Source organism: Rhinoraja longicauda, chromosome 5 (genome assembly GCF_053455715.1).
Source record: "Rhinoraja longicauda isolate Sanriku21f chromosome 5, sRhiLon1.1, whole genome shotgun sequence".
Taxonomy (NCBI): Eukaryota; Metazoa; Chordata; class Chondrichthyes; order Rajiformes; family Arhynchobatidae; genus Rhinoraja; species Rhinoraja longicauda.
Genome location: NC_135957.1, coordinates 50489958 through 50504575, shown reverse-complemented (window position 1 = coordinate 50504575; position 14618 = coordinate 50489958). Strand labels below are relative to the sequence as shown.

Here is a 14618-nt window from a genome sequence, read left to right as displayed (position 1 = left end):
TTGGGTTACGTTTCGTGAATCCTAACACAAGTCAGATTTTCGCAAGTCAAAATAACGATTGCCATCATTGCCTACAAAAACTCAAAGTGGAAGAAGGTTCTCAACCCAAAACATCACCTATCCACATTCTCCAGATATGCTGCCTGGCCCACTGAGCTACTCCGTGTCCGCCACTGAGAGTATTTATTGTCTCAGTGGCGTCCAGTTGGGCACTTTTGTGGCCTTATACCCGAGGCCTTCTGGGTAAGCATTGTCAGCTTGAGTTCCATCTTGCTGTTATGGCACTTACTGCAGTGCGTGGCCTTCTGAGCTGCCATGCCAGCTTGCTTCTGATCTAAATTTAAATGCTTGTTCAGTGTTGAAATTATAATCTGCCAGAATTGTTTATGTAAGTGCGAGTTTATGCAAGTCACATATTGCGTAAGTTGAGGAGTGACTTAACAAAGAGGATGACTTAACAAAAACTAAACAAAGAAGATGCAGTTGGAAGGTGAAGATGTTGCCTGACAAACTTTCTTCATTCTTCATGAACATGTTCATTTGGAACATTGGAAAACTTTTGACTTTGCATGTAGAAGATTCCTCTTTGAATTAAAACATATTGGAATTCATAGAACATGGGTTTGATCTTGTAACTCAAGCACTGCTTATGTGTAGTTTGGGGGTTTCCTTCCCCATCTCAAAGACATGCAGGTTGGTAGGGTAATTGACCATTGTACCTCTAGTGCGTGGAAGAACTTGGTGAATGTTAATATGAATTTGGGAGAAAACAGCAAAATTGGATTAATGTAAATAGGTGCCTGGTAATTGGTGCAGAAGGGTTGCTGCCTTAGTGTGAGAAACCTGGGTCCGATTCTAACTATGGGTGCTGTCTGTACAGAGATTGCACATTCTCCTTGTGACCAAGTGGGTTTTCTCCAGGTGCTCTGGTTTTCTCCCACATTCCAAAGACATGCAGGTTTGTTGTAGGTTAATAGGCCTCTAATTTTTCTTAGTGTGTTGGATGCTAAAGTGAGATAACATAGAACTAGTATGCAGGTGATTGTTGGTTAGCGAGGACTCAAATGGCCTGTTTCCATGATGTATCACTAAACTAAGCTAATTTTACATATCAAATTAATAAAATAGATAATGAATATCAACATGTTCAGTATAAATAAGTTATGTATCATATGAATTATGATATAACTAGATAGCAATTTTTTTTTTAATTGCCTTTGCGCTATGGTCATGTTCAGTTTTTTCTTACATTAAGGACATGGCCATTTATCATAAAAAGTCCGAAGAAGTACAAGAATCTTTCCTTCACTGAAGCCATGAATAAATTTAGATGGTCGAGGAAGAAAGGAAGGGAATTCAACAACCTAGTACATGGAATTGAGATGAACATTCGATGTGCTAAACATGATCAACGGGAATGGCAGGTGAGTAATGGCATTATTAAATTTTAATTATCACTTTAATTGAGTTTAGAATTTAGTAAATGTGGACTGGAAGCAGCTATTTGGAAGGTAAATCAATGTCCAATCTTTCCAGGGGAATCTCCCATCTCTGGATCTCCATGTACACAAGGAATAAATGTGGCAGGATAAAGTCATAGAAGCCTATGATAATTATGAAGAGTTCAACAGCAGAAGGATTAAAATAATAGGTGCAAAGAAATTTAAAATGTACATTAGTAAACAATGCATATTGTTGAATAAATTTGACAGACAAAACAAAAACCTAAAGATGTTCTATAAGTGGGGGGACAGAGGTTAGAAAGGAAAGAATGCAAACTATTTGACACCAAAATGAGTTTGGTTGTGGAGTATCAAGTTCAGAAACTTTACCTATCTTTATGGAAATGGGATATGATATACACTTTAGCAGAGGGTCTTACTTTTCAACAGGAGTTTGAGAAGGATATATTTGATTGAGGAGCATCTGCTATTGACATGTCGGGTCCTCTTATTCCTGTTCTACCATTCCATAAGATCATGGTTGATCTCTTCCCTTGGTGTCACTTTCCTACACTAACCCCATGCCCTTTACATTATTTCCTTAATATATTAATAAAAATCAAGCAATATTCTTGGTGACGTAACCTCCGTAGCCCTCTGGTAATAATGAATTCACCCATACATTTTGGATGAAGACATTTCTGCTCATCTGTTCTGACAGGCTTATCTCTGTTTTGAAGTTTCTGATCTTGCACTGCAGCCATGGAAACAAATCACCTCTCAATTTATCATGTTAAGTTCCATAAGAATGTTATATATTTCAGTGAAAACACTTATTACAATGCAAGTGATAGCCAATCAGCCCATCAGGTCCATTCCACCATTTCTTATTTTCCCTGCAATGTATTCTCTCTCACTTACTCATCTATTTTGATTATTTTGCCAATTGCATTGACCAAACTAATTTATTGTAGCTACTTAACCTCCCAGCACATCTTTATAGGAGGAAACCTCATCAAATGGCAGAAATCCACTTGGTCATAGAGAGATTATGCAAACATGTATTTAGAAAGGAAGATTCGGCAGGATAGCATGAAATCATCCATTTGTTCGTCTGTGGGTCTGCTTTGATGACAGCTGTTACTGATATTCCAGTATTAGCATGATAGTGATACAGAATTCTGAAATCCAATTTCAAAGCCACAATGAGAATACCTTCATCCCTATTACTGCAGCATTGAGAATGTAACAGTTCAAGCAGAAACCAGCACCTACTCCCAGGACCAGACTCCCATTAAAACATGGCTGATCCTCAGTGTAGCCCTCGCTATTCTTTTGTATTGAAAAAGTGTTAAGCAATGTGAGCAAGAGGAAAATATAAGTTGCTGAATTTTGGCATTATCTGGGGGATGGGAGCAAGAGGCAGAGGGGTGTAAAATGAGGGTAGAAGCAATAGGTAGCAAGTTGAAAAGTAAAAGTGGCAGGCAGACAAATCCAGGGCAAAAATCAAAAAGGGCCACTTTTCAACATAATTGTATAAGGGGTAAGAGTGTTGTAAAAACAAGCCTGAAGGCGTTGTGTCTCAATGCAAGGAGCATTTGTAATAAGGTGGATGAGTTGAATGTGCAGATAGTTATTAATGAATATGATATAGTTGGGATTACGGAGACATGGCTCCAGGGTGACCAAGGCTGGGAGCTAAACATCCAGGGATATTCAATATTCAGGAGGGATAGACAGAAAGGAAAAGGAGGTGGGGTAGCGTTGCTGGTTAGAGAGGAGATTAATGCAATAGAAAGGAAGGACATTAGCTTGGAGGATGTGGAATCGATATGGGTAGAGCTGCAAAATACTAAGGGGCAGAAAACGCCAGTGGGAGTTGTGTACAGGCCACCTAACAGTAGTAGTAGAGTTGGGCATGGCATCAAACAGGAAATTAGAAATGCGTGCAACAAAGGTAAAACAGTTATAATGGGTGACTTCAATCTACATATAGATTGGGTGAATCAAATTGGCAGAGGTGTTGAGGAAGAGGATTTCTTGGAATGTATACGGGATAGTTTTCTAAACTAACATGTAGAGGAACCAACGAGAGAGCAGGCTATTCTAGACTGGGTATTGAGTAATGAGGAAGGGTTAGTTAGCAGTCTTGATGTGTGTGGCCCCTTGGGCAAGAGTGACCATAATATGGTTGAGTTCTTCATTAGGATGGAGAGTGACTTAGTTAATTCAGAAACAACGGTTCTGAACTTAAAGAAAGGTAACTTTGAGGGCATGAGACGTGAATTGGCCAAGATAGACTGGCAATTGATTCTTAAAGGGTTGACGGTGGATATGCAATGGAAGGCATTTAAAGACCGCATGGATGAACTACAACAATTGTTCATCCCAGTTTGGCAAAAGGGACAAATCAGGGAAGGTAGTGCATCCGTGGCTAACAAGGGAGATTAGGGATAGTATCAAAACAAAAGATGAAGCGTACAAATTAGCAAGAAAAAGCAGCCTACCAGAGGACTGGGAGAAATGCAGAGGAGGACAAAGGGCTTAATTAGGAAAGGGAAAATAGACTATGAAAGAAAACTGGCAGGGAACATAAAAACTGACTGCAAAAGCTTTTATAGATATGTGAAGAGAAAAAGATTAGTTAAAACAAATGTAGGTCCCTTGCAGTCAGAAACAGGTGAATTGATCATGGGGAACAAGGGACATGGCAGACCAATTGAATAACCAGTTTGGTTCTGTCTTCACTAAGGAAGACATAAATAATCTGCCGGAAAGAGCAGGGGACCGGGAGTCAATTGAGATGGAGGAACTGAGTGAAATCCAGGTTAGTCGGGAAGTGGTGTTAGGTAAATTGAATGGATTAAAGGCCGATAAATCCCCAGGGCCAGATAGGCTGCATCCCAGAGTGCTTAAGGAGGTAGCCCCAGAATAGTGGCTGCATTAGTGATAATTTTTCAAAACTCTTTAGATTCTGGAGTAGTTCCTGTGGATTGGAGGGTAGCTAATGTAACCCCACTTTTCAAAAAGGGAGGGAGAGAGAAAACGGGGAATTACAGACCAGTTAGTCTAACATCGGTAGTTGGGAAAATGCTAGTCAGTTATTAAAAATGGGATAGCAGCACATTTGGAAAGTGGTGAAATCATTGGACAAAGTCAGCATGGATTTATGAAAGGTAAATCATGTCTGACGAATTTTATAGAATTTTTCGAGGATGTAACTAGTAGAGTGGATAAGGGAGAACCAGTGGATGTGTTATATCTGGACTTCCAGAAGGCTTTCGACAAGGTCCCACATAAGAGATTAGTATGCAAACTTAAAGCACACGGTATTGTGGGTTCAGTATTGATGTGGATAGAGAACTGGCTGGCAGACAGGAAGCAAAGAGTAGGAATAAACGGGTCCTTTTCAGAATGGCAGGCAGTGACTAGTGGGGTACCGCAAGGCTCAGTGCTGGGACCCCAGCTATTTACAATATATATTAATGATTTGGACGAGGGAATTGAATGCAACATCTCCAGGTTTGCGGATGACACGAAGCTGGGGGGCAGTGTTAGCTGTGAGGACAATGCTCGGAGGCTGCAATGTGGCTTGGATAGGTTAGGTGAGTGGGCAAATGCATGGCAGATGCAGTATAATGTGGATAAATGTGAGGTTATCCACCTTGGTGGCAAGAACAGGAAAGCAGACTATTACCTGAATGGTGGCCGATTAGGAGAAGGGGAGATGCAACGAGACCTGGGTGTCGTGGTACACCAGTCATTGAAAGTAGGCATGCAGGTGCAGCAGGCAGTGAAGAAAGCGAATGGTATGTTGGCATTCATAGCAAGGGGATTTGAGTATAGGAGCAGGGAGGTTCTGCTGCAGTTGTACAGGGCATTGGTGAGACCACACCTGGAGTATTGCGTACAGGTTTGGTCTCCTAATCTGAAGAAAGACATTCTTGCCATAGAGGGAGTACAGAGAAGGTTCACCAGATTGATTCCTGGGATGGCAGGACTTTCATATGAAGAAAGACTGGATAGACTCGGCTTGTACTCACTGGAATTTAGAAGATTGAGGGGGGATCTTATAGAAACTTACAACATTCTTAAAGGGTTGGACAGGCTAGATGCAGGAAGATTGTTCCCGATGTTGGGGAAGTCCAGAACAAGGGGTCACAGTTTAAGGATAAGGGGGAAGTCTTTTAGGACCGAGATGAGAATGTTTTTTTTCACACAGAGAGTGGTGAATCTGTGGAATTCTCTGCCACAGAAGGTAGTTGAGGCCAGTTCATTGGCTATATTTAAGAGGGAGTTTAATGCTTTGGTTATTCCAGTTTTGTATCATTCAGTAAACCTAAATTAATGAAAATGAATTGATTACCATGGTTTGAATATTCTAATATCAAAGCAATAGAACTCAGTAATAAAATAAGAGTATGAGCGAACATTACTGCTGCCAACCAGATGCGACAGCATACAGGAATTATCGTACAAATGTTAGATTATCATAAACATTTTCTTCCATTGGAACATGCAGATGTGGAAGATAATTCATAGAATCCTGTTTAATTATTATCCTTGGCCTTATTATTGTTCTACCTTCTTAGTGGACCTTGCAGAAATAATTGCATCGTCTTTGTGGCCAAAATATTGCTGTTAGGATGAGCATAAGACACTTTTTCCATGATCATAAATCTGAAAAGAATACTTTCCATTAACAGGTAAATGGCATACCAGTATTACCACCAGCATTAAAGCCTTGGGAACCAAAATTGGAATCACAGTCGGTCACCTGTCGGACAACTTGTCAGTTTCTTGATCCACTCTCTATAGCTCTTTCACTAACTTTAGGTGCTGTTCTTACTACAGGAATGTAATTCATTTATGTAAACTTATATGTATTGGATATTTTCATATTTAAACAATTTTTATGCTGAGAATGAATTTGCACTATCACCATGCAAGACCATTCTTTTCAATAAAAACATTTATACATTATGAAAACTGTGCTCAATAATTTCAATATGACCTGCAAAAGATTGCAACAGTACCTGCTCTCAAGATACAAATCCTGCCTGTCATGATCCTCTCAGCTAACTTGGAAATCGCCATTACAATATGTTCCACAGCAGTATATTAAATGTTGCTTGACAAAACCAAAACATTATTGAGAGGCATCAGTCCCTGACATTTATTTATGTTATTATTTGTTTATTCATTATGAGAGATTTTGACTCCACTCAAGACCAACAGTTATTGACCTCAAGAAGATGGTGGTGAGACCCAGCTTTCAACTGTTCTGGTTACACTGAAGATGCTGACTAAAGAATTCCAATATGGAGGACCTGCCCATATTTCCAAGTGAGGATAGCATGTTACTTGGAGAGCAAAGTACTGGTGGTGATGTTCAATACACCTGTTTCCTGTTCCTTTTCCAGTAAAGATTTAGGGGTAGGGGGTTGCTGCTGTGAGAGTAGCCAGGGGCAAATAATTACAGTATATTTTGTAAATTATAGGCATTACACTATTGATGGAGGGAATGCATGTTGAAGGTGGGGTAGCATTAAATTGGATCTTTTCTTCCTAGATGCTGCATTCACTTGACTGGGTAAGTACTGTCGCACTCCTGATTTATGCCTTGTAAATGGTGGAAAGGTTTTGTGATGGCAAGAGGCAAGTCATACACCCCCATATACCCAGTCTGAACTACTATTAACCATGGTATTTACATGGCTAGTCCAGTCATGTTTCTAGTGAATGTCGAGGTGGTTAACCTTATTAGAAATGGTAATTACCTGGCACTTTTGAGACACAAATGTCACATTTCCATGACTGGATAGCACGCAACAAAAGCTTTTCACTGTACACATGACAATAAACCAAACTATCTCAGCTCATAAGTGAATCTTGTTTATGCTATGCTGCTTATGGGTATGGGCTGCTGCAATTTGCATTGAAAATTATGCAATCATTAGCTGACTTCTCCATTTCTGATCTTTGTGATTAAAGGATTGATTGACATAGCTGAAGATGGTAGGAAATAGGACATTTCCCTCAGGAACTCCAACAGGAAAATCATTATACTGGAATGATAGACCTCTGAAAACCACAACCTATTTCTTTGTACTAAGTATGAATCTGACCCTTGGAGGGTTTTTTTTCCCCCACTTGATATCCATTGAGTTCATTTTTACCAATATTTCTGTCTCACTGAGTCAAGGGTAGACATTCACTTCACCTCTGGAATGGAGCTCGTTTCTCCAAATCTGCTCCAGGCCCAGGCTGGCAGGACTCAAACTGTGTATTGGGGAACAGGTTATCTAGTCACATTTGCACATGTTTGGCCCACATCCCCCTAAACCTTTCTTCTTCTTCTTCTTCTTCTTCTTCTTCTTCTTGCGTTTGAGGCAGCAGAAATTATGTAGCGCCCTCCAGGCACAGTAACCAGTGCAATGTGCTGTTGTCAAGGGCCGTTAGGTCTACCCCTCCACCAGGGGGACGGAGGACAGTGCAGTCAAAAATGACGTGCTGCGCTGTTTGCTGGTCTGCTCCACACACCCAGGCTGCTGATGAACGCAACCCCCAACGATGCATGTTGGCATTGAACCAGCCGACCCCTGTGCGGAGCCGGTTCAGGGCGACCCACTCTTTGCGGGGCATGTCCGAACCAGGTGGGGCTGTGGTATTCAGTGCGACAGTGAATTGAGGAGGTCGCGATGTCTGTTCCCAGCTGGTTCTCCATATTTCTAGTATGTTGAAACCGGAGCCACAGAGGGTCGCTGCATGACGGGAGAAAGGGTGACGAGATGACAGGCATTAAGGTCCCAGTTGCTGTGAATCCTGGGCGAGGTGGTGCAAAGGATGTTTGGCGTCCGATGGGGCCTTGCACACCAGCCTATGAGTGAAGAACTCTCTGTGAAGCTTGGCAGGTGCGATACCTATGAGCACCGGCAGATCCGTTGGAGTAGGGCGTAGACAGCCAGTGATGATCCGCATGATGTCGTTGAGGGTGGCGTCTAGCTTGCTGGGATGAGCGCTGCGGCACCATGCTGGGGCTGCGTACTCAGCGGCGCTGTACACGAGTGCAATAATATATAATAATAATAATAATATTCATTTATTGTCGTTGCAACAAGTGCAACAAAATTAAAAAATAGCAATCCTGACGGTGCGTAAAAAACATATATGCAATAAATGCAAAAACAAATAAATACCAATATATTAAATACAAAAGTTTTAACAGTGTGACCTATTGCAGAAAGTAGTGTTCAGTTCTCGTATAGCCCTGGGGTAAAAACTGTTCTTGAGTCTGTTTGTTCGGGATTTGATCGACCTGAAACGTCGACCAGAGGGCAGAAGAACAAACAGACGGTGGCCGGGGTGGGATGGGTCTTTTATTATTTTTCCTGCTCTACTGAGGCAGTGCAGGCTGAACAGGTGCTCCAGGGAGGGCAGTGAGCAGCCGATGATCTTCTGGGCCGTCGTGATGACCCGCTGAAGGGCCTTCCTGTCCTTTTCTGAGCAGCTGGCATACCATGTGGTTATACAGTATGCCAGCACACTCTCGATGGAGCAGCGATAGAAGGACATCATGAGCTTCTCCTGCAGGTTGGTCTTCCTGAGGATCCTCAGGAAGTGGAGTCTCTGCTGTGCCTTCTTCACTGTGGTAATGGTGTTGGTAGACCAGGTAAGATCCTCTGCGATGTGCGTACCCAGGAACCTGAAAGCGGGTACCCTTTCCACACAGACCCCATTGATGTAGAGTGGGTCGTGTTCTGCACTGGTTTTCCTGTAGTCTATTATAAGTTCCTTTGTTTTGGAGGAGTTCAGGACAAGATTGTTCACTGAACACCATGCTGCCAACCTTTGGATTTCATCCCTGTAGGCTGTCTCATTTCCTCCTGAGATGAGTCCAACCACAGTCGTGTCATCCGCAAACTTGATGATGGTGTTGGTGGGATGGGTGGGGGCGCAGTCGTGAGTGTAGAGGGAGTAAAGGATGGGGCTCAACACACAGCTCACTGTGGTGAGCCGGTGCTCAGTGTAATGGTGGAGGAGAGGTGAGGGCCTATTTTGACGGTCTGGGGGCGGTTGGTCAGGAAGTCCTTGATCCATTGGCAGATGGTTTGGGAAAATCCAAGGTCAGAAAGTTTGGTAACCAATCTGCTCGGGGTGACTGTGTTAAAGGCAGAGCTGGTCTAGGAAGAGCATCCTCACATAGCTCCCCTGGTGTTCAAGGTGGGTCAGTGCAGTGTGAAGAGCAGTGGCGATGGCATCCCCTGTAGACCTATTTGCTCTGTAGGCAAACTGGTATGGGTCGAAGGTGGGTGGGAGGCTGGCTTTGATGTGCTGCAGGACCAGCCTCTCGAAGCACTTTGTGATGACCGGTGTGAGAGCTACCGGACGGTAGTCGTTAAGGCCGCTGATGACAGACTTTTTCGGCAGTGGGATGATTGTGGCGGACTTCAGGCAGGGGGGGATGGTGGATTTTAAAAGGGACAGGTTGAAGATTTTTGTGAAGACCTCAGATAATTGGTCTGCACATTCCTTCAGCACTCTTCCCGTCACACCATCGGGGCCTGCAGCTTTCCTGGGATTCACTGCTCTGAGCACGCGCTTAACATCATTCTCCTGCACAGTGAAGATGTGGTTGTCAGGTGCTGGAGAGGGTGTTATGTCTGCCACTGTAGCTTTCACCTCGAAACGAGCAAAGAAACAGTTAAGTTCCTCTGCCAGTGAGGCGTCGCCGTCGGCAGTCGTGCGGTTGCTGGTCTTGTAGTTGGTGATGTGCTGGATGCCTTGCCATTCCCGCCGTGGGTCATTGTTGGTGAAGTGGTCCTCAATCTTCCTCTTGTAGGACGCTTTGGCATCCTTGATGCCTCTCTTCAGGTTGGTTCTAGCAGCACTGTATAGAGCTCTATCACTAGACCTGAAGGCGGTGTTACGGTCCTTGAGGAGAGACCTGACATCCTTTGTCATCCAGGACTTCTGATTGGGATACAACCGGATACGTTTGTCGACGGTGACATTGTCAACACAGTTTTGGATGTAGCAGAGTACAGCTGATGTGTACTCCTCCAAGTCCTGATCCTCAAAAATATCCCAGTTGGTCCTTTTGAAGCAATCCTGCAGCTGCGAGGAAGCTCCTTCAGGCCATGTCTTAACAGTCTTTATGGTGACTGGAGCTTTCCTCCTGAGTGGGGTGTATGCTGGAGTTAAGAATATGGACAGGTGATCTGACAGCCATAGGTGTGGTAGTGGTGCTGACCTGAAACCCTTCTTAATGTTAGAATAAACCTTGTCTAGTGTGTTTTTTCCCCTGGTAGTACATCTTATATGTTGTTCAAATTTAGGGAGAACTGTCTTTAGGTCTACATGGTTAAAGTCCCCGGCTATGATGTGGGCTGCTTCTGGATATGTGCTCTGTTGTGAGTTTATTGCACCGAGCAGGTAGCCTAAAGCTGTGCTAGCGTTAGCATTTGGTGGGATGTAGACTGCTGTTACTATAACCACTGTAAATTCACGAGGAAGGTAAAAAGGCCTGCATGTAACTGTTAGGAACTCCAGATCAGGAGAACAGTGGCTATCCATGATTTGGATGTTAGTGCACCAGTTGTTGTGCACGTAAATGCATAACCCCCCCCCCCCCCCCCTGCTCTTACCGGAGTCGATGTTTCTATCCCAGCGAAACGCTGTACGCCCGGCTAGCTCAATGGCTCTGTCCGGGATAAGTGGATGAAGCCATGTCTCTGTTACTAAGAGAATACAACAGTCCTCAACGAGTTTGTTTGCTGATATTCGTAGTTTTAATTCGTCCATTTTGTTGATGATGGATCTGGCGTTGGTGAGAAACATGCTTGGTAGCGGTGGTTTGTGTGGCTGTCTCTTTAGCTTGGCAAGTATACCGGACCGGCATCCTCGCTTTTGCTTCCTGTCTCCTCCGCCTGCGACGCCTGTTCGCGCCGACAACTATCCACGGAGAGCCCGGGGTCCGGGCTATCTCCTCCGGTATATTTCGTGGGTGTGGAAATTCGTTCGTAAGGTCCCGATTGCACTGGAATTCTATGATCAGAAGATCCTTACGGTTGTAAGTATTTGCGTGATTAAAATTGACTAACAGACATAACACACATAACAGACATAACACACATAAAGAGCACCGAAGCACCGAAAGGGAGAGCTGTGAGCCGCTGCGTCTGTGCGCGCCGCCATTCTCCTGCCTTCAAGAGCACTGGCTTGAAGAGTAGATGTTCTGGCGCCCCATGACGATCCGGCCAAGCAACGCAGGAGGTTGCTCCGTGCCGAGACTTTAGCATGGAGAGCTTCAAAGTGGTGCTTGTAGGTCAGCTGCCGATCTAGTTTCACACACAGATATGTAGGAAATGGGTTGTTGGGTAGAGGTGACCCATTGAGGGTGACGGTTAGCTGGCGTTGAGATTCCTTTTTGTTCAGGTGAAAGGCCGTTGTGGTGGTTTTTGTCATACTCAATTTTAGTCTCCAGGTTTTAAGGTAGCCCGCGACAAGTTCCATATCCGCCAAGAGCACATCCTCAACATTTGACCAACTCTTGCCCGAGTGCAGTAGGGCCAAGTCATCTGCATATCCATACTGGCACGAGGTCGTGCATGGCAGATCGCTGATATAGAGGTTGAAGAGCATGGGGGCCAGTACCGAGCCTTGGGGGACTCCGTTTCTTAGGCGTCGCAGTCGGCTAGATTGTCCGTCGCTGGTCTTGAGTACAAAACTGCGGTTGGCAAGGATGTTGGCAAGGAACCGCACTAAATGACGGTCAGGGATGGTTCGGAGGAGCTTCAAGATCAAGCCCTGGTGCCACACAGTATCACATGCAGGGGTGAGGTCCACTAGTGTGATGCCCGCCTGGTGACCCTTTTCAAAACTGTCTTCAATGTCATTGGTCAGCTTGACTATTTGGTGGGTGGTGCAGCGCCCACACCGAAATCCAGCTTGTTCAGCGGGTAGTTGAGGGTCAACGATTGGATCGAGCCGTGCCAGGAGAAGCCGTTCGAGGAGCTTGTACGGGACACAGAGGAGTGAGATGGGCCGATAGTTCCTTGGGTCGTCCGCAGGCTTGTTTGGTTTTGGTAGCGCAATGACGGTGGCTTTCCGCCAGATCTTTGGAATGGACTGACCAATGAGGCAAGAGGAGTAAAACTCACGGAGCCAGACCAGACATTTAGGACCGCAGTGTTTCAGGAATTCTGGGGGGATGTTATCAGGACCCTGAGCTTTTCCACATTTCAGTTGAGAGATGACAGTAGAAAGTTCTGCAGAGGAAAAGGGTGCTGACACGTGCCCATCAGAGCCTGGAGCTTTCCAAAGATTAATGGATTCCTGTTTGACAGTTCCTGCTTGAACCTTTTATTTCCATGTACCTGCCCAAATGGCTTTTAAAGGCACCTCAACGAATTCCTAAGCAGCTTGTTCCACATACCCACCACCCTCTTTGTAAAAAGGTTGCCCCTCAAGTTCCTATTAAATCTTTCACCTTAAACCTGTGCCCTCTAGTTCTCACATTTCCCCTACCCAGGCGGAAAAAAAGATTCTGTGCATTCATCCTATCGATTGCCCTCATGAATTTATACACCTTTTATATCGACCCTCCCCCATAAACTCAAACCTAATGTCAGGTTTAAGAAGGTGACATCAGATGGGGTTTATGAGTATTATAAAGCAAGTAGGAAATAACTCGAGCGGGTGATTAGAAAGGCTAAAAGGGGTCATGAAATGTAATTGGCGAGTCAGATTAACAAAAATCCCAAGGTTTTTTATACCTACCTTAAAAATAAGCAGGTGACCAGAGAGAAGGCAGGATCACTCAAAGATAAAGGAGGGAATATATCGGAGGATGTAGGTGAAGTACTCAACAAGTACTCAGCAAGATCACTGTGGAGAATACAAATATGCTAGGGCTGTTTGAGATCAATAAGGAGGCTGTGTGGAGGATCTTGAAAAGCATTAAGGTGGATGGCCCCAGGGCCTGATGGGATCTGTCCTAGGATATTGAGAGAAGCAAGAAACATTGCAGGGGCCTTGAAGAGGATCATTGTTTCTTCTCTAGCCAGAGGTGATGTCTCAGAGGACTGGAGAGGGGCCAATGTTGTTCCCCTGTTTAGGAAAGTAGAGAGAATCCAAGGAACTATAGGTTGGTGAGTCTCATGCCAGTGGTGAGGAAACCATTGGAGAGAATTATTTGATAGAATATACTCCCATTTGGAAAAAATGGGATGATTAGGAATAACTTTGTATGCAATAGGTCATGTCTCACTAATTTGAGGTTTTTTTTGAGTAATTTATAAAGGAGTGATGAAGGTAGGGCAGTGGATGTTGTATACCTGGATTTTAGTAAAGCTTTTGATAAGGTCCTTCACGGTAGGCTGATCCAGAAGATTAAGATGTACGGGATTCACAATAACTTGGTCGTATGGATTTAGATCTGGCTTATTGATCGAGGCAGATGGTTGTGGTGGAAGATAGATATTCTGGCTGGAGACCTGTGACCAGTGGGGTTCTGCAAGGATCTGTGCTGGGACATCTGCTGTTCATGATATACATAAATGGCCTAGAAGGAAATGTAGATGGGTTGGTGAGTAAGTTTGTTGACAACACCAAAATTGGGGGAGTTACAGACACTGAGGAATGTTGTCAGGAGATACAACGGGATATTGATCAGCTGCAGAACTGGGCAGAGAAATGGCACATGGAGTTTAACCTTTGCACGTGTGAGGTGTTGCACTTTGGAAGGTTAAATGTAAAAAGGCGTACAGTTGATGTGCAGATAGATCTTGGAGTCCAAGTACACAAGGTGACAGTGCATGAAAATAGGGTGGTAAAGAAAGCATATGGTATGCTTGCGTTCATTGCTAGGGGCATTGAATATAAAAGTCAAGAAGTCATGATGCAGTTCTACAGGACTTTGGCTAGGCTGCACTTGGAATATTGTATGTAGTTTGGTCGTCTCATTACTGGAAATATGTGGAGGCTTTGGAGTGGTTGCAGAGATAGTTTACCAGAATGCTGCCTGGATTGCAGGGTGTCAGCTACAGGGAGAGTTTGGATAGACTTGGATTGTTTTCTCTGGAATGTCTGGTGTTTAGTTTCGAGATACAGTGCGGAAACAGGCCCTTCAGCCCACCGAGTCCGCGCTGACCAGCTATCCCCACAAACGTACAC

At 44.1% G+C, this 14618-nt stretch overlaps 1 protein-coding gene across 3 annotated transcripts in view; it reads left to right on the top strand.

Moving 5' to 3' along the window:
• The window catches only part of moxd1 (monooxygenase, DBH-like 1), a 107940-nt gene extending 101557 nt beyond the window's left edge, over positions 1-6383 (top strand). For all 3 annotated transcript variants that reach the window (XM_078400159.1, XM_078400161.1, XM_078400158.1), the window contains 2 exons: positions 1256-1424; positions 6149-6383. In XM_078400159.1, coding sequence (XP_078256285.1) covers positions 1256-1424; positions 6149-6304 — 325 coding nt within the window. In that variant the 3' untranslated portion in view covers positions 6305-6383. The remainder of the gene's footprint in view (positions 1-1255; positions 1425-6148) is intronic.
• The last annotated feature ends 8235 nt before the right edge of the window (positions 6384-14618 follow it).